This window comes from Penicillium oxalicum, chromosome IV, assembly GCF_001723175.1.
Source record: "Penicillium oxalicum strain HP7-1 chromosome IV, whole genome shotgun sequence".
NCBI classification, from domain to species: domain Eukaryota; kingdom Fungi; phylum Ascomycota; class Eurotiomycetes; order Eurotiales; family Aspergillaceae; genus Penicillium; species Penicillium oxalicum.
This window is the reverse complement of record NC_064653.1, coordinates 3,618,541-3,636,839: the sequence shown is the minus strand read 5'-3', so window position 1 is coordinate 3,636,839 and position 18,299 is coordinate 3,618,541. Positions and strand designations below refer to the sequence as shown.

The 18,299-nt window shown below is 50.2% G+C and overlaps 9 protein-coding genes across 9 annotated transcripts; 3 read left to right on the top strand and 6 right to left on the bottom strand.

The window, feature by feature from the left end:
- Positions 1–1,223: 1,223 nt before the first annotated feature.
- POX_d05993 (uncharacterized protein) lies at positions 1,224–3,605 on the bottom strand (the record flags this gene model as incomplete). The annotated part of the gene is made up of 8 exons (XM_050114823.1): positions 1,224–1,394; positions 1,461–1,688; positions 1,750–2,408; positions 2,468–2,643; positions 2,691–2,711; positions 2,777–3,195; positions 3,243–3,464; positions 3,516–3,605. The coding sequence occupies 8 exons, from the start codon at positions 3,603–3,605 to the stop codon at positions 1,224–1,226; spliced, it is 1,986 nt and encodes a 661-aa protein (XP_049969774.1).
- A 1,327-nt stretch (positions 3,606–4,932) lies between these two features.
- Positions 4,933–5,446, bottom strand: POX_d05992 (uncharacterized protein; the record flags this gene model as incomplete). The annotated part of the gene is made up of 2 exons (XM_050114822.1): positions 4,933–5,300; positions 5,398–5,446. 2 exons carry the CDS (start codon positions 5,444–5,446, stop codon positions 4,933–4,935), a joined length of 417 nt encoding a protein of 138 aa, XP_049969773.1.
- A 226-nt stretch (positions 5,447–5,672) lies between these two features.
- POX_d05991 (Protein phosphatase 2C) lies at positions 5,673–7,879 on the bottom strand (the record flags this gene model as incomplete). Its single annotated transcript, XM_050114821.1, has 7 exons — positions 5,673–6,013; positions 6,055–6,342; positions 6,423–6,629; positions 6,691–6,775; positions 6,863–6,936; positions 7,078–7,399; positions 7,844–7,879. 7 exons carry the CDS (start codon positions 7,877–7,879, stop codon positions 5,673–5,675), a joined length of 1,353 nt encoding a protein of 450 aa, XP_049969772.1.
- A 1,124-nt stretch (positions 7,880–9,003) lies between these two features.
- POX_d05990 (uncharacterized protein) lies at positions 9,004–9,347 on the bottom strand (the record flags this gene model as incomplete). Its single annotated transcript, XM_050114820.1, has 2 exons — positions 9,004–9,191; positions 9,257–9,347. 2 exons carry the CDS (start codon positions 9,345–9,347, stop codon positions 9,004–9,006), a joined length of 279 nt encoding a protein of 92 aa, XP_049969771.1.
- A 968-nt stretch (positions 9,348–10,315) lies between these two features.
- On the top strand, positions 10,316–10,804 carry POX_d05989 (Mitotic-spindle organizing protein 1; the record flags this gene model as incomplete). The annotated part of the gene is made up of 3 exons (XM_050114819.1): positions 10,316–10,396; positions 10,516–10,593; positions 10,724–10,804. 3 exons carry the CDS (start codon positions 10,316–10,318, stop codon positions 10,802–10,804), a joined length of 240 nt encoding a protein of 79 aa, XP_049969770.1.
- Positions 10,805–11,234: 430 nt separating this feature from the next.
- POX_d05988 (uncharacterized protein) lies at positions 11,235–12,755 on the bottom strand (the record flags this gene model as incomplete). The annotated part of the gene is made up of 5 exons (XM_050114818.1): positions 11,235–11,617; positions 11,676–11,960; positions 12,035–12,286; positions 12,351–12,681; positions 12,735–12,755. 5 exons carry the CDS (start codon positions 12,753–12,755, stop codon positions 11,235–11,237), a joined length of 1,272 nt encoding a protein of 423 aa, XP_049969769.1.
- A 414-nt stretch (positions 12,756–13,169) lies between these two features.
- Positions 13,170–15,316, top strand: POX_d05987 (putative ATP-dependent RNA helicase DHX35; the record flags this gene model as incomplete). The annotated part of the gene is made up of 3 exons (XM_050114817.1): positions 13,170–13,394; positions 13,453–15,114; positions 15,185–15,316. The coding sequence occupies 3 exons, from the start codon at positions 13,170–13,172 to the stop codon at positions 15,314–15,316; spliced, it is 2,019 nt and encodes a 672-aa protein (XP_049969768.1).
- A 796-nt stretch (positions 15,317–16,112) lies between these two features.
- On the top strand, positions 16,113–16,988 carry POX_d05986 (uncharacterized protein; the record flags this gene model as incomplete). The annotated part of the gene is made up of 3 exons (XM_050114816.1): positions 16,113–16,254; positions 16,328–16,439; positions 16,568–16,988. 3 exons carry the CDS (start codon positions 16,113–16,115, stop codon positions 16,986–16,988), a joined length of 675 nt encoding a protein of 224 aa, XP_049969767.1.
- A 231-nt stretch (positions 16,989–17,219) lies between these two features.
- POX_d05985 (Charged multivesicular body protein 6) lies at positions 17,220–18,282 on the bottom strand (the record flags this gene model as incomplete). Its single annotated transcript, XM_050114815.1, has 3 exons — positions 17,220–17,435; positions 17,506–17,869; positions 18,083–18,282. The coding sequence occupies 3 exons, from the start codon at positions 18,280–18,282 to the stop codon at positions 17,220–17,222; spliced, it is 780 nt and encodes a 259-aa protein (XP_049969766.1).
- Between the last annotated feature and the right edge of the window lie 17 nt (positions 18,283–18,299).

The following is an 18,299-nucleotide window of genomic DNA, read 5'->3' as shown; positions in this document are numbered from 1 at the left end:
CTGTACCTGTACTCGCTGAGTAGGAGTAGGTTATCCACTATCCTGTTCGTCAAATACCATCGCTTCTACAAAGACAAAGTTGCACACTTGTCATGTTTTCGATTCAAAAAAAATACCCCGGATGTGACAGAATACTGGAAAAGGTGGCTGTGCAGGATCTCAAAAAAAGCCACACTCGATAGAAGTATGTACTAGGTAATCGGGAACGCAAAAATTGATTTTCGGGTTGGAAAAGAATCAAAAATCGTTTGTTTTCGGGAATTAATTTTGTATCGTTACATGATAGAGTGTAAGTTATAGAATTGCATAAGATAAATTACTTACCAGATGACTTACTACTAGGGAACTTGTAACCTGTTGTAATTCAAGGAAGATTCGTTGTTGTTCTTCACATCTGAGTACGTGATGGTTTATATACAAGATGAATATGACTACATACGGAATAAATTCCGTATAAGAAGCTCTACTGTGTACTCAACCGAGCCTCAATTCACAACAAATTCGAAAACTACTGAACGCCGAACTTGGAAGCCGTGCGAGCCTCAATACGATTCGCAATCGCCATGGGCCGACTCGACGCCGCCAAACCACGCCAATCAACGCAATAACACCCTTCCACTAACTAAACGACATCAACCACCTTGTGCCAAAGATAGTAGACGCGCTTTAATTGCCGAAGATAGGATATTGAACACTTGAAGAAGCGCCCTCAAGCCAGTCCACCTGAATCGAATCTGATAGAACCACGATCCAATTCAGGTTCCAGAAGTTGGAACTCGAGAACTCTGGATTAAAACAGATTGGTTTCCACATCCTGTATATAAGTTCAGGTTTTTCTTGGACGAACGGTAAGAATCTTCTAAACCACAACACATGCGTATGTTGAGCCAAGAAATATTCTTGCAGGGCCCTTGACTAACTTAGTAAGACGATATGACCCAGCCACGCCGACTATTTCGATAAACTAGGGATATGAAATGCAAACTGCTAGCGGCTTTTGTTTGTCATAGAAAAGATTTATCCAAGTGAAAGTATTGTACATTGTCTTTCTCTACAATCTGCTCAGCTCCGGTAACACAGCGGTAAAGGCGCAAGTCAACCCGTCAGCATCCCCAAATATCTTGTACATCTCCTGAGTCGTCTGGCTCAATACGCGTCAATCTTGGTAATCACAATTCCAAATTGAACCAACTGAATCGTGTGGCAAGTGGATGTCACGTCCCCTAAATGATAGGACAAAGGGTGCCGTTCTTCATTTCGGTCCAAGCTTCACTTCCCACACAGTGAAGACACCAGAAAAGCCCATCCGGATCGTACTTCTGTTTGATCGCTTGAAGTCGTGGGTAATTTGGTCCCCAGAAAGACCACTGCCAGTCAGGTTCGTTCGGGTTTGCCTGTCAATGGAGTTAGAATCCGAAACGAAGCTCGAAACGCCGAAGGCTACGGAAAAATGGGCGTACCTCATTGACGTAGGCACCTGTATCGGGCGCCAGCTGCCGCAAAGCATATCCCCTCTTGTAAGTCATGTCATGGACGGCCTTGGCTGCCAAATCATCAGACAGAGTGTCGTCCCAGCTTTGACCTGTGATGACATGGACGACTGCCTCACGCCAAGCTGGGTTCAAGGCATTGTCAACTGATATTTTGCTACCAGTCATGGTACCGGAGATGGATGGATTCGTGACCCCCTTGTCGGTCTGTTAGCCCACGTAAACATGCATGGATTGCATGGGGCAAAAGGGTACGTACCGGTAAGTCTGGGCTTGGAGCCGCGATGGCCTCGAGTGTCCTGGCCAGCAACTCAGGATCTTGCACTGCCCGCTCAGGAATGAATCTGCTTGCCCGAGTGCCGTGCGTTTTCCCCGTGCTTCCGAACAATGGCACGTTTTTCATAAAATCATACCACGAAGATTGCCGAATTTTGCGGGTTGTGAAAGTAGCGGTCGCATTCGCGGCTTCGAGGATCTCTAGTAAAGGCTTTAGGATCGCCTCAGATGTATCGTTCGCGGTGTTGTACTGGAACAATGAAAGACTGAATGCCATAGGAGCGCCGGTCATGGTGTAATAGCCGTGAGTGCCTGCGTTCTGCAACCGGGGGAAATCACGATGCAGCCGCGCCAGTAGTTTGTACCAATCTTTAGCAAATGTGCCATTCGTGGGCGACATCTCTATCCCTGTCATTGTGAACGAGGGCATCTTGTACGCATTGACAGTAACACTGGCGATGACGCCGAAGGTGCCTCCGCCACCACCACGAATAGCCCAGAAGATATCCTCATTTTGGCATGCATTCGCAGTCATGATATCACCATTTGCCGTGACGATGACAGCTTCGATAACGTTATCGGCACCCATCCCGTACACACCAGTCGCTAGGCCGTGACCTCCGCCAGTAGCCCAGCCGACGACTCCAACGTCCCGCAAGAGTTAACCTGACGCCGTCATAGCTGATACAGGACCACCACACATACATTATTTTCTCCACCGACAGAAATGGCGTCGTGCTTGGCCATTGCTGCGTACAATTCGCCATCTTGCACACCAGCACCCAGAGTAGCTGCCATGTGCGTCCTGTTGCTCGGACAAGACTGCGGCATGAACTTTTCGTGATACTGTATATCCTTCATATGATGGGTCCAAATCCTGCGCATGTTAATGATGCCCCTCCCAGTTGAGAGGTTGGTACATACGAGAGGCTTCCGGCATTGAAACTGAACACCGAATTGTTTAGTAAATCTCGATACTCCAACAAAAGGGGCCGACAGTCGATATCTACCTTCTTTTACCGCCGTGACCGGTGTTCTTGATGTTCATTCGCAGATTCCACTTTTTGGCGAACTGCACTCCAGCCTGCACGTCTTTCGTACTGGTCGCATTGATGATGTATGGAGGGTAGGACCCCAGGCTGCAGCCTTGCTTTCCCGCATTCGGATTCCCCGAGACGCTGGTACCATTGGCGTAGATAGGACTACAGGCATTGTCCAGGGACGGGTCACCCACGCTTGCTGGATCCGCCGAATGAAAAGGCCAGGTGGTCCAGTTGGAGCGAACAGACTGGCAAGTTTCCGGGTTGTAAGCAGGTTCTGAGGTATAGCACACCGACGCCACGGGGACGGTCTTCATCAGACGACCCGAGACAGTCTCGTTGAGTGAAGCCCATTCAGAGTCCGAAGGCCAGCATGGCATGTCAGGGGCCTGGACTGGTTAGACAAGTATCGAAAGCAATTATGGAGGGTACGAACGCATTTGCAGGCAACTTTTGCACAAAGCCCATTGCGGACCAGGAACGCTAGAGCAATACCAAGGACTAGATGCATGGCGCAAGAAACACGCTTGACGTTCATGTACTTTGCATTTGAAGAGGTCGGCAGTTCTCGCTTGGAACCCTTATATATGTTGGGGGAATCCGTCTGCCTTCCAAGAGGAGGGCTTGATGTTGCATCACGCCGACGATCCTGAACAATCTGATAGTATCGGGAGCAATGGTCATTCGGTTCATTCAATTGGATTCGTACTTCGTATATTAGACCCGCCTGTAGATCACTAACTTCGAAGCTCCGCTTAATGGACCTTTGGAACGTCCATCCCAGCACGGCATCGTACATACCATATTGTGTTTCTGGGTACGCTGTCGTATTCGTATAGCATGCTAGTATAGGTAGGTTCTCCACAAAACTGATGTATTTCTGGGCTCCGCTTCGAGGAAGATCGAAATCATCAATTATTCATCCATGGGAGTCCGAGCCATGCTTAGCGGATCGTCTGTGGCTCACCTTTATTGCCAAATCAGGCAATTTTGGCATATTCGTACACAGGTTCATGAGGCCCTCCATACGCCCCAGCCACACATTAAGGTCTATGTCTATCGTCCATATTTTGGGGTGAAAATGCCTACTATTCTGACTTGTTGGCCTGCCAGGCGACACCCAGGTTGTCGGGCGAGGCCCCTATAGCTCCATTCTCCGGCGCGAAGCTAGATTCCTCATCAGCGGAAAACCATGCATTGCTGGCGTCAGTCCACGATTATTCCGGAACGGATTTGGGGATGCTGCCGCAGCCTACCCGTGGGCGATGTGAGATATGGAGTGCCTACGTGGTAGGGCGAGAGAGAGAAGATGAAGGGAGATGATGATGGTAAGATTGCTGGGGAGCGAGACAATGCTCAGGTTGTATGTACTTTTTTCGTCATGGTCAAACGAGGATTCCGCTTTTTCCAATTCAAGATTCCAGTCCCAGGTCCATGAATGACCTTTGATCCGCAGCTTGACACCCTTACCGCACGATTCGATTGCAGTTGGCAACGCAAAGACTGCCTCAAGGTCCCGGTATACACGTAGCTCGCAACAGAGACTCAACAGTTTTTGTCTCACGGCCAAGGTTGCACCCGAATGGACTACATGTATCTTACACTGAGCAGAAACTACTTATCCACATCACTGTCAGAAGAAGACCACTACTTTCAGGTAATTTCCTGAGAATAGTACCAATGAAAGGTGGGTTTGCTTGTTTCCTCACCCGATCTATTCTTCCAAATGTCTCAATTCTATCCAAAAGGACCCTCTTTCGAATGTATCCCCCAACCCCAAGCCCGACGCCATACGATCCCAACTCGCATCGGCTCCCGATTGAAACCTCACTGCTTGCACGATCAAGGCCCCTCAGAAGCAATTTTACCAACTGACAGAGGTATCTGACGGGATCTGGAAGCCAGTCTCGTACCTCACCAGCTCCCAGGCCCTTGTCCACGATCCTTCCTATGCAGGGACCCATGTCATCCATCCATGGCGTAGAATGGGACAGCTGGGACTGGTCACTGCGTGTCTCATCATACAACTTCTGGAAACGATCCGTCACGTAGGTTTCAGGGGAGGGGGGGCAGGGCGCAGAAACTCACCCAAATAGAGCATGGAACATACAAGACCACTGATCAAGTCAGGGGAAGAAAAAGAAAACAGAGGGATATTGAATGAGTTCGTCAATAGCAGAGCATCTTCTGCGGTATCTCGTAGGGGCATAACATGTGAAAAAGAAAAAAAGAAACGGAAAAAGGCTCGCGAAGGGCCCAGAATGACACCCAGCGTAATTGGGACAGCCGTCAATATTTCCATGAACTTTCCCATCCCCGTCAGACCCAATTCCAAAAATCCTTCCAACCTCTCTTGACGAAGCCGGATCGTGTCCGCTGTCCGCCGCATTCCCGAATCCCACAGAGGTCAATCCTTTGCGCCCAGCGTCGGTCTCGGCTGCCATCACCAGGTTCGCACAACCACGTCCGAGTCTTGAATGAGTTGTAGAAGTACCTTTCAAAAATAGGAAGAGCAGTGTGAGAAAATTGTTTGTAAAAAAAGAGGCGAATGAGAACACAACAACAGATGATAACATCAGGACAAATCATACCGAAGCAGAGCATCTTGGAGAAGACGGAGACGAAGAACCGAGAGAGCATAATGGCCACAGCGCGAGGGACGAGATAGACGAGAGGTTCAGGAAGGGTGCAGGTGCGGAGGTAGAGCGGCCAAGCCGAGGCAAAGGCGGGGAAAAAAGGAGAAAACGGAATGAGGACGTGTGTAGGTGTCTGTGTCTGCGTTGTGCGCGCGTTCAATGGGAGAGGAGGCCAGACTTAGGGAATCACAAAAATTTCTCTAGGACAGTCGCGAGACAGATCTCGTTGATCATGCAGAGGGCTTCGACGGAGCTTGAGCCTCTGTAGTAGCTGGGGACTCGGATATTTGAGCCGATCCGCTGCTTTCGTCTTGCTTGCTCTGGGGGCCCGGGGTCGGCTCCCGGTCATTTCGCGAGCTAGTAGTCGGATGAATCTGGTTGGTAAGATCCTGGTCTTCTGTCTGATAGAACAACTCCTCCTCGTTCTGGTCCGAGATGATCTCAGTACCGTCTCCCAAAAGAATGATTCGACCCTGACGCACGCTAAAGGCCCGCGAACGCTCCATTTCCAACTCATAATCATCGGTCTGGTCCTCAAACTGATTCCGGATTCCAGGACCACGGAACTCGGCTAATCGACAACACTTGACCGTCAGCACGACGAAGAAGGACTTCCTTCGGGTTCCTCGTGAGACTTGCCGTACTCGGGCGGAGCACAGGGCCCGTCTCCGTTCGCAACCCGCTCTGCAATCTTGTTGTACCACTCCTCCTTGGTCTGGCCGTGGAGCAAGCCGATGACGGTCATGGTCATGTTGTCACAGCCCACACCACCGGTCTCACTGTTGGAGGCCAGGCAGTTATCCATCATGTTCTCGCAAATTCGGTACAGGTCCTGCTTGGCGGCAATTCCTCGGCGCACAAACTCCACAACCGCTTGGGAGGACTGGCAATCCCAGATACCTATAGATGATGGGGGGTTCATGTAAGCATCAACCGGTTTGACAGAGCAAACACTCGGGGCCACAACCAAGGAGACATACCGTCACAGGCAATCACAAGGAATTCATCGTCATCCGTGACCTCGTGCACAGTCACATCGGGGAAGGCAGTGACAATTTGCTGTTCAGGAGACAGTTCAGGGCTTTTCTTGAATTCAAAGTCTCCAATGGCACGAGACAAAGCGAGGTTGCCATTCACACGGCCAAAGTCGACGAAACCACCTGCGGCATTGATACGAGCCTTCTCGCCTGTTTGGGAAGGTCAGTACGGTTTCCGCGTAACACGAAAGGCAAGCACATAGACACGCACCCTCGTTTTGCGGCTTGTGGTCAAACGACAAAGGCTTGGCGCGGCCCTTGACTCCCAGAACTGATCGCGAGTCACCAGCATTGGCCTATCGGTCGGTCAATATCTTTCCTTTTGAATCTTCCATTCCTTTTTCCCCGGACGATCCCCTCATCTGATTCGGTCATGCACCTACCACCCAGATCTTGTGCTTTGAGATAATTGCGGTCGAGGCCGTGCAGCCCGACACTTCTTCCTCGTATTTTGGATCTAGTGAGAGCAAACTTGTGTCAGTATAACCTATGTCCAGCCTGCACCCCCTTCCAATTTGTGTGATGACGCAAGGTGACCGAGTGAACAGAAGACGGTGGGAGTCATGCCGCCTTTCCATCAAAAAACAGAGTCACAAACCTTCCAGGATAGCGCGATCAGTCGCCAGGAAACCGTCCTTGAGGGCTTGCTCAATGTCACCCTTCAGGAATGATTCCTGCTTGGAGACAATTTTGTGGAGGTTCTCTCCAGTGAAAAGCGCAACCTTGTCGCCACCGTGACCGTCATAAACACCAAAGAAAGCCAGACGCTGCGCAGGGTCAGTTGGCTCCCGATCGCTAGGGCCGTTGTATTTGGCGTGAAGGTCTAGAATGGCGGCATGGGCGTCTTCCATGCTGATACGCCAGCCCTGCATTGCGGAGACACCATAGATACAACATTCATCTCCACCCTCGGACGAGGTCTAGAAAAGTCGCGAAAAGCAGAAGGTCAGTATTTGTGGACATTCCGCAGGCAAGATACATATTGCAAGCCAAGGTGACATAGGGATCGATAGTGGAGATGACAGCACTGGTCACCAACGCTGCCTGATCGGAATAGCCTCCTTTTCATCCGTGGGCTCGTGGGCCCCTCCAAGGTCAGCACAAGCCCCGCATGGCTCACGAAACCGTGCGGAGCTCAGGACTGGGCGGCTGATCAGAAGTCCTTCTTCTTCTTCTTCTTCTTCTTCTTTTTCTTTTTTTTGGTGAAGCGCATGTGCACCCAATCGTCGGAAGCGAATGGCCACCAGCGATGAGGTCGTGGCCGCGGCCGTGTGGAAATGGACCTCTCCGGGCCACAGGGTGTCACATCACAGTGTGGGGAGGGGCAGAACGAGCGGAACAAACTGGGAATTTCGGCAACTCACCTTCTCGACCACCGGCTCCGACAAGGTCTGACCCATTTTGGCAGAGATTGAATGAATAGACAAGAAAGGTCAGGGGGGAGGAGAGGTCAAAAAACCAGAGATGAATGACAGCAGGAGTGAAGAGGAAGGGAAGATCAGGTGAGGTGCACAACAGGTCTTTCAGCGCGTCTCTCGTCTGTCCTTTGGGTCCCGCGATAAGTCGCCAGCCAAAGTGGGGAATCAATGACGATGTTGTTAGGGCTCGTCCACCACGTCAGGGGTTCTGTGAAAGAGGGATTCTAAAGACAGGAGAGCAAGGGTGCTGCTGGCCAGAGATTGTTGGGGAAATGAGTTAAACAAAAAGTTGAGTCTCTCAGGTGCGTGGGCGTCGATTCCAGTCTGGCGTCAAACCACCGCCTGGCAGAGATTTCTCGGTGGTCATCTGGTGCCATCCCGATACTGTATCAGTGTACCTCGCATTACCTGTATATAATACAGTATCATACCAGGCCTGAGCTTGCTCGATCGGGGTGACAGTCACATGACTGCTCCGCAGCTGAGCTTCAGCCTTTGAGCCACCTAAGCCACATATCGCATCGCCCGCCAGTTATAGAAGTCAAGCATTTACTCTCATTTTCACCTGTCCTGTAGTGTTCTATACCCTCAGTAATGGTCTGTACTATATTTTTTTTCTCTTATTGACGAGTTTATCATTGAAGTGACAGAGCCCATGATATTCAATTTTGATCTACACAGTACTGTATAAATCATTGTCCAATCTGTCAACATCTTCACGCCCCTCGGTACCTGGAGGCCCCTGCTAAATGTAATCTTTCTGACGTTGAGTGTTGCCTGCGTTTTCCACTACCCTCGTTCCCCTAAAAACCCACCCTGGCCACCTGCACTAGTGGCAAAACCCACAATGCGCATTCTCCGATACTTAAATTCTAGGCTGAAACTGAGTAATCACAGTATCCCTTGGTACACTCCTGTACCTATCAAGATTTCAGAACCCGTGACCATTAGGGAGACTTCTACAGTGCCAGCTAACCAGATACATACATGTAAACATTTGAAACTTTGCACCAGTCAAGGAGTTTGAAACATACACAACTTGCCTGATCACCTGTACGGTACTACTGTATTTTATATTCTCATTGTCTGATCGTCACGCATGGGCCTCAGGCCAGCCGAGGCTGGCTGGCCAGTTCCTGTCTATGTCCTCCTCCCCGCACGGCGTACTCGGTGTAGGTTCTCAGGATGTATATTCGCATGCACTTTGTGAGGGATTTTTTTCGTGCATATTGTGGAAATGGATTGACCACCTTTTCACAACAGATGAGTGTTCGGTTATCAATCTTTGGAGCGTCTAGGGAAAAAAATTATGATTTAGTGCTCAATGCATAAAGCCAGGACATGGCACGTGCCACTTACTGGTCTGGGCGGACGGACTAAGCTCCGATCGATTGAATCCCATCAAAGTTGCCAATGGCCTGTGGTATTGAGGAGGCACTTGATCGAACATAGAGTAGGCTAGATTCGTGAAGAAATTTGCTTCTTGTACTTATTTTTGTTTGTTGATGCGTTTGGGTTGAGTATACCTATTCATCAAAAGTTACTTATAACGCTTTCCTGAACGATGCTCTTGTCGGACCGACTCGATTTTCAATTCCTGGTCATATGGTATTAGATGGAGGTTGACGAGAGTGATCGCCACTTATATAGCTCGATCAGTTATTTGCGTCGGGCTATCACGACCTGAGTATTACACTACCCGAGGTACTGTCAGCGCCGGGAAAAATTAGCAAAAGTCATTGTGTCGGTTCCTAAGGTTCATTCTGAGAAGACGCAATGGCTAAACACTAAAGACTTGGTAATTAGTTCGCAGATAAAGCCTACACAGGCCTATCATTGATCCCAAGACAACTCGAAGTTATGAACGATTCAACTGAAAGTAGGGACGACGACGATGTGAAGCTTTTGCGAGTGTTATCTACTTTAAGGTCTGAAGAGAGTCAACGAACGCACTTGACTTTGCTATCGAGAAAACCAGAAAATTTCTGAATATGCTCGTGACAATTAAATACAGTCTCCAAATTAACAAAAAAGCTCCCAGCTGAGTCAAACGCTATAAAGAACTTACACCCAAGCACCTGCATGCTTAAATATTGTTTACTCCCAAGTGGACCCGTACACAAAGCCACTGCACTCTGAGAGGCCCAGCGGAACCTCCACCACATGATTGCACCCCCCCCCCCCCAACTTTAAAACCCGACTACGAATTGACGGCAATTTACATCTGGACAAAATTTCCTAGATTCGCGTTTCAACTGCGCTCGCACCTCATATCACTTTCCATTTACATACATCATCAGAATCTGCCGTCCTCACAGGACCTCATCTTGATCCGCCTGGAGCTAAGCGTGCCGTCGCAAATCTACCTTTGATCACGCTTCCTCCCCAAGACAAAAACCCCATCCATTGAAATTCAAAATGCCACCCCAAGATCCCGTCGACAAGCGCCAAGCCGCCCGCGAGGTCATTGATATCCTCCAGGAAATCTCCGAGCTACTAGTATGTAGCAATCATCCATTTCCCACTTAGCTAGAACTTGAAACGATGTATAGCCCCGCGTTGAAAATCAGAACCGGGTCACCGAGGAGCTAACCCCATATGATCGTTGCTGTTTATAGAACACCAACCTCGATCGTACAGAGCTCTCGCTGTGCGTGTCATTGATTGAGAATGGGGTCAACCCCGATGCGCTTGCGGTACGTGTCTCGTGGACTTGCTCCCTCTTTCTCCCTCTCCCTTGGTCTGCTCCGCCTGGAAATGTGTGATAGATATAGTAAAGGCAAAAGCTACTATTGATTTATCCTTGGCTGACTTGCTAGGATATAGACGGTGATCAAGGATTTAAGAAAAGAGGCTACGAACACTAAACGTTTGTCACGCGCGCCTGCTTCTGCTACAGCGGATTGATTGAAGATGCGAGAGGCCTGGACGCAATTTTCCTCCTCCAGGCGTGAAAGGGGAAGACAGCTTTAAATGGTGTTGTTTCGTTGGGAATGAGGCTGCAACGGCGTTATCAAAACCTGGATTATGTTACCTATTTGTTCGCGGGTCACGTTCTATGGATGCAATTCTTGGTCAAACCTCAGATTTGAATTGATGCGCATTCACACGATTAGTCTCCAATAAAGCGATCAAGCTCAGTAGATGGCAGAAGTAGATATAGATTACTCTCTGGTAGCTGAGCGGAAGCATTGGCTGGACGCAAAGACAGACAGAAGAAAAACTCAAAAAAAATTTCAACTCAAGGGGGAATTACAGGGCACGGAAATGAGCCCGTACAAACCGAGCACATGACAATCAGAGCAAAATACAAAACACCTAATCCACCCGGGCAAGTCTACTTTGATGAGTTTTCCTTCTTGCTGTCCGAGGTCGATCCAATCTCGCCGGACGTTGCCTCGGCCGTCGCCTTCTTGATCTGATCACTCTCCGAGGCAGCAGTCTGTTCCTTGGCTTTCACCTCTTTTTCGTCATCGCTATCGCCGAGGCTGAAGGGGTCGTTCTCAGCAACGGGAGATGGCTCAACGGTAGCCAGAGGTTGCCATTTGCTTGGCTTGCCGCTGGGGGTGGTATTACGCTTGACAGGAGTGGACGCATCGTAAAGATTGTCGATCTCGGTAGCCGGGCCATCCTGGAATGAGACTCTCCTACCTGGTGAGGGCGAGGCAGTCGTCTTAAGGGTTGCGCCACCGCTGGGGCGAGGAGGACGTGGAGGAGGAGCTAAGATGAATCAATAAGAAATGACCAAGTACTAAACGACGCACCCCCAGTCACGTACCTTCACCGTCTCTCAATTCCAGCGCAGAGAAATCGTCGCTCAACACCTGCGGATCCGCATCATAGCGCTCACGGTCTCCACTACGACGACCGAGTTCACCACTTCGGCGAGACCGCCCGAACGTCGAGGTTTGCTGCTCATATCGTTGACTCGCTCGGGCATGTTCTTCTTCCTCCTCGTCCTCGCCATTGAGTTGCTTCTTCAAGTTGCCAAACCACGCATTGACTTTGGTCTGGGTCTCCATAAATCCCTTCTTGAAATTCTCGCGAATCACCGGCAGGTCGTCTATGTAAAGGGAAACGCGAGTCAGTGCCCACTCCGACTTCTTCCACGAGATCACACAAGAGCTTGAAGCATACCCTCGAAGAAATTGTATTCCTTATCGCCTGAATCGTCACTGCCGCGGGGTTGGCGATAGCGCGGATCGTTCTCCCATCCAGGAGCTGGACGGTGGCGGCGATCGCCGGGGGCGTTGTAGTGCTCGGCCAACTGGCGCGCATATCGCTCATCATCTTCCAACTGTCGCTGAGTGGTGGTGGTAGGGACACGCTGAGGACGAGGTGGCTTTGGGGGAGGAACCATGTCTTCTTGGGCGGTGGGGTCGGTCATTCCTGACGATGGACGAGAGGATTAGCTGTGAGCAACGACTTCGTCTACAGCTAGGAAATAGCGCACCGAGCAAGGCATTGAATGCACGCTCCACATTCCAGTTACTGGCGTTAAGAACTGCCTTAATGACGGCGAGGTCAATCGAGGGGAAAGCTTCCTTCAAGGTGTTCAGCGACTGTTCTCTGGGGCTCAAGGGCCTTGGAGGCTTTGGTGGGGCAGATGGTGGTGTCTCGGTGGTATTCTGCGAAGCCTGCTGGCCTGAAGGGGCATTGCTGCTAGTTGTGATAACTCCAGATTCTTGAGGTTCATCGTCAAAGTCCAAAGGTCGCGCGGTAGTGGGTGACTCGGCGCGGGGGCTTGTCGGCGCAACCGTCGCCGAAGGCTTGCTTGGGGTAGACTGTGAAGATCAGCCTCCGCATCCAAAGCAGCAGCTTGGGTTCGATAACTCACATTTTTGGTCTCTTCAGACATCTTTGCAGATTTGGTGGAGAGAAACTCGGAGATCTTGAAGTACCACAAGAAATACTGCAAAAACAGTGTTGCCTGCGATTAACGACCGTAAAGGAGGCGAAGCAGACGGAAGATCATTTGGGAAGCTCCAACAAGTGACGTGGGGTCGCACGTGATGGGCGGGTAACTTTTTATAGACACATCCCGCCCTGCAGTCAAAGATGACGCGGTCTATCATTTTGTATGGAGTTGAGTGGGATGCAGTGGTGCCATAGTTATCTGTATTGGAGACACAGAATGGTACTACAATGCTGCACACGACCTCATTTCCTGTGAGTAAGGGAATGTCATCCAGAAAGAGATAAAGTCACAGCATCCATCTCTCGTTCAATTGGCTCCCTTGTTCTTTTTTTCTGTTTCTTCTTCCCACCCAGAATGGCGTCCGATCTGGAACTCTCCAGTGGGTTTATTCCTGCACTGTACAAGCCAGCAGCCTTATTACCGATCGCTAGACATAAGCAGAGCTTGCTTTACCTAGTAGAGACGTATCAGGTTACTATTGTGGTTGGTCAAACGGGGAGCGGAAAAACAACGCAGCTTCCCCAGTACCTTGATCAGGGTGGCTGGTGTGCGAATGGCAAAGCTATTGCTGTCACCCAGGTAAGTCTGTCAGCTAGAGATCTGTTTTTTAAGAGGTCACTGATTAACACATTGAAAGCCTCGGCGAGTGGCTGCAACCACGGTCGCAACTCGAGTGGCAGAGGAAATGCGCTGCAAGATTGGCGAGGATGTAGGATACTCTATCCGTTTTGAAGATGTGACTTCTGCCGCCACCAGAATCAAATTTCTGACTGACGGGATGCTTTTGAGAGAGGCACTGGTTGATCCTCTGCTTTCTCGATATTCTGTGATCATGGTCGACGAAGCCCATGAACGATCTCTGAGCACCGACATCTTGCTGGGCATTCTGAAAAAGATCATGAAGAAACGCCCCGAGCTGCGTATCATTATCAGCAGTGCAACATTGCAGGCAGAGGACTTCCTTCGTTTCTTCGCTGGAGACGAGTACAACCCTGATGCAAAGCCAGCCGATCTAGGTGGTAAAATGGGAAGAATCATCAGTCTGGAAGGCCGCATGTATCCTGTCGACACGCTTTTCCTGGAATCTCCTGCCGAGGACTATGTTGAACGGGCAGCAAAAACGGTCTTCGATATTCACACCCAGGAAGCAGAAGGCGACATACTTCTCTTTCTCACTGGCCGTGAAGAGATTGACCGTGCAATTCAACTGATATCTGAGCGTGCGGCATATTTAAACCCCAAAGCACCGTCCTTGTTGACCCTTCCACTTTATGCCGGTCTCACTACGGACCAGCAGATGTATGTATTCGAACCGGCGCCAGAGAACACACGGAAAGTCATTGTGTCGACCAACATTGCCGAAGCCTCAGTCACCATTGACGGTATCGTCTATGTGATCGATTGCGGGTATGCTAAGCTGCGGGCGTACAACCCCGCCACAGGTATCGAGACTCTGACAGCGGTGCCCATCTCCAAGGCCTCGGCCACCCAACGCTCCGGACGTGCAGGCCGGACAAAACCTGGAAAGTGCTTCCGCCTCTACACCCAACAGACATATGAGCAACTTCCCGATGCTACGATCCCGGAGATTCAGCGGTCCAATCTTGCTCCGATCGTAATGCAGCTCAAAGCGCTTGGGATTGACAACATCGCCCGCTTTGAGTTTTTGACATCTCCCCCGGCGGAACTTGTCATTCGTGCTCTTGAACTCTTGTATTCTCTCGGAGCCGTGGATGACTATGCCAAACTCACCAAACCCCTGGGGACACGGATGGCCGAGCTTGCCGTGGATCCGATGATGGCAAAGGTTCTTCTCGCTGCACCCTCGTTCAAGTGTCTGAGTGAAATGCTCTCTATTGCGGCCATGGTCAGCCTTCAGGGAACCGTATGGGTGCAGCACGACGGGGACAAGAAAGGCGCCGAGAGTCACAGGCGCAAATTCGCCGTGGAAGAAGGCGATCACCTTACTTATCTGAATGTGTACCAAGCTTTCGTCACCAAGGGCAAGAAAGACTCCAAATGGTGTCGCGACCACCTCTTGAATTACCGGGCCCTCACACGCGCTGTCAGCATCCGAGGTCAGCTCAAACGATACCTCGAACGATTCGGCATCCAGGTTGATGAGAGCCTCTCATCAAGGCACGGCGGTACTGCTGTAACATCAACGTCACCGGAGCAGATTCAGCGATGCCTGACTACCGGCTACTTTGCTCATGCGGCGAAGATGCAGCCTGATGGGACCTTTAAAACTGTCAGCGGTGGACTGACACTTCACGCTCACCCCAGCTCTTTAATGTTTGTAAGTACACCTTGACTGATGTTGGACCCGGGTGGGCACTGTATTTGTTGACTAACGTCGCTCTCAATAGAATCGGAAAGCGGACTGGGTCATCTTTCATGAAATCATGCAAACGGGAGACAAGACCTACATTCGTGACATCACCAAGGTTGAAAAGAGCTATCTCCTTGAGTATGCCCCGGAGTATTACCGGGTCTCTTAGTAACGAAAGTATTAAATATTGAAAGCAAGGATTGTCTTGTTTGATGTCATGTAGACTTCATAGAACCCATCATGTTGAGACGATTCTCAGACGTTTTTATTGAAACTGACATTGAAGGGATGGAGGGGATGAACCGATATATCAGTCTGATCATCCAGAAAGCCCAGTGTGAGAATACAGCTGATAATTGCCCCTTAAATATACGCTCCAGCTGCCACGATGCCTGCTGCTTTGGTCTTTTGGGTTGTTTTTAGTGAACTCTCGAGGTCGACCAAATGCGGGGAACCCAACACGAGGGGTGCGGAGACGTGCCGCTCTCAGCCTCTCAGGTACAGCAGCAGACAGCGGCCACCCCCAGGCAGTGAGGCTGTTACAGATCACCAAACTGCAATGACTTCTATTGGAACCGTTGCGTTCACTTGACAAGAAGACCATCGAGCTATAATGACTATGCACAAATCTTCACTCGGTGAATTCCAAGCCATCACACAATCTCAATAGTCTTCGAGAGCTGACATAGCACTTGTAACTGGGCGATCAGGGACCCGGGCGGTACCTGACTAGCAAATTCTAGCGAACCCCCAGAAACACTACTTGCCATGAATGGCCGCTATCGGCTATCGTACTTCAGCGCGGAACCTGCGTGTTAACGTAATTTTTGCGCTCCTCGCTGTGATGTGATCTAGTTTCTACTGGACACATTGAGCCAGTTGCCTCGAAGCTTTCACAACTCTCCATCCCATCATACACTCTCACGACTCGGACGATCAGTCTTTTCAAATCGTATTCGCCCATCATGTCTGGTCATCATCACCACCATGGAGGCGACGGGCATGGCCACTGTCACGACGAACACGACCATTCCAACGATATCACTCCCGCACTTCAATCACTGCTCTATTCGCAAATTGATTTTGATTCAGTCACCACGTTGAACGGTAAGCCGACAGAGAGCCTCGTCCATTGGAGTTCGACCAGGGTGAGCATCTAAGACATCTAATTATCTTGCAGAGGCGACGCCCAAGAGCGGTGCTGCTATTCTCAAAAAAACCTGGGCCGAACGACTCAACGACCAGCCTGAGCTGGAGAGCGATGCCGATGAGCAGCTACTGATGCACATTCCGTAAGATATCATTCCCGAAATATGCTAAATATTCCGACCGGGCTCAATGCTCTGCAGAAGCTCTCATTTGGAGAAAGAAAGAAAAAAAAAAAAAGCAAAGCTTCGTCTAACTCTCGACCGTTCTATAGATTCACCGGCCAAGTCAAACTGCATTCAATCTTGATGTACACGGCGCCCACCCCTGCTGCACCAAAGACTCTCAAACTGTTCAAGAATCGCGACGATCTGGACTTTTCAACCGCTTCTGATCTTCCTCCCACGCAGACTATCGAAGTCCCGCAGCCCGTGGCTGGTGAGGATGTCTTTGAACTTCCACTGAACCGCGCCCACTGGAATACCACCACCTCTATCACCATTTTTGTCGAGGAGAATTGGAGTGACGGCGATGAGGATGTATCCAAGGTTGGATACGTTGGCTTCAAGGGCCAATTCATGGCGTTGAACCGGGAGCCGATCAGCTTCTTATACGAGGCCGCTGCTAATCCCAGTGATCACGTTTCTATCCCGGGGATCAGTGATACTGGAGCTCGCACAATGCCTGGGCAGTGAAGGGAGAAGCTCCCTTGTTTGAATACCTGGAAGATTGAAAGCTGTTAAAGATGCGACAACCTGAGATGAAAGGTCGAATGTCCTGATGATATTTACAATGGTAATGAATAATGAACAACATGCAATAGACAACAATATCAATAACGCCAAGAAATGCATTGTACTTGAGTCATGCAAGAAAACAAGCGAGCTTCGTTCTGGAGAGATTCCACTCGTATGGTTGAGGCCTCCTTACGACGCGAGCACAGGTGTCCGAGTCTCGGCTTGAGAGGCCCGTTCTTGTGACTCTTCTTCCACCTGCTGTTGAGGGCGCTCTGGCAAAGGCTCGGTGGGGACAGCAGGCAAATGGACTGGCCCAGCGACCTCCTGTCGAAGGGCTTCCAGTTCTTCCTCGACATCCTCCTCATCCTGGGTAGATAAGGTGCCTTCGAGCATTTGGCTCACCTCCTATGGTCGGATGTTAGCGATTTCTCATTCATACAAAGACACTACTACTCCCCGCAGCTGCCATTCTTACCTCCTGATAAGCGCGCGCCTCTGCAGTTTCCTCCATCAGCCGATCAACAGCCTCGATGCCACCAATCTCCTTATTGATCGCTTGTAACACCTTGGTCCCTTGCTGTAGTCCAAAAAGAACGTCCTTTTGCACTAGTGCGAATTCCACCTGTCCGGTCAACTGCTCTAGCTGTGCAAGTTGGCTGTCTGTCTTGGAGAGAAGTGTCTCTTGGTACTTCTTGCGGCGAAGCGCAAGCAGTGCTCGCCGCTTGTCATTGCGCGCAAGACATTCCTTTGCGATCTCCGTTTCTCGATCTGTAAGGGCGGTGATCCGTTTCTGGTACTGATAAATCTTATCGCGCTGAATCTTGAGATCGAGAATCGCTCTAGATGATAGATCAACATGTTAGATCACTTATCGCTCTCATAACGGTCCGCCCACTGTAGTATCGTTGTTGAACAGAGGTGGGTATCTAGGGTCTCGTGAGGGGCACCAATCCGCAAGTGGAGGGTGGATTGGTTTATGCATGGGAACGAGGACACAGATGCGTTTCGGTGATCACGAAACCGACCCCGATACAGAGATTCTAAACACTCACCGATCTTGCGACGAGACTTTCTGAGAGCTCCCCGTATTCCCCATTCTCACGTTTTGCGATAGTGACAGGGCCCAGCGATTGCGATAGCAAAGATCCAGAAAACCGCGGATGACGTGAGTTGGTCCGCATGCCGCAGGGTGGCCCGCGACCGCCTCCGATACCGAGAGATACCGTAATCGATACGGGTAATTTTCCCCCATTTCTCCGCTTTCTCTAC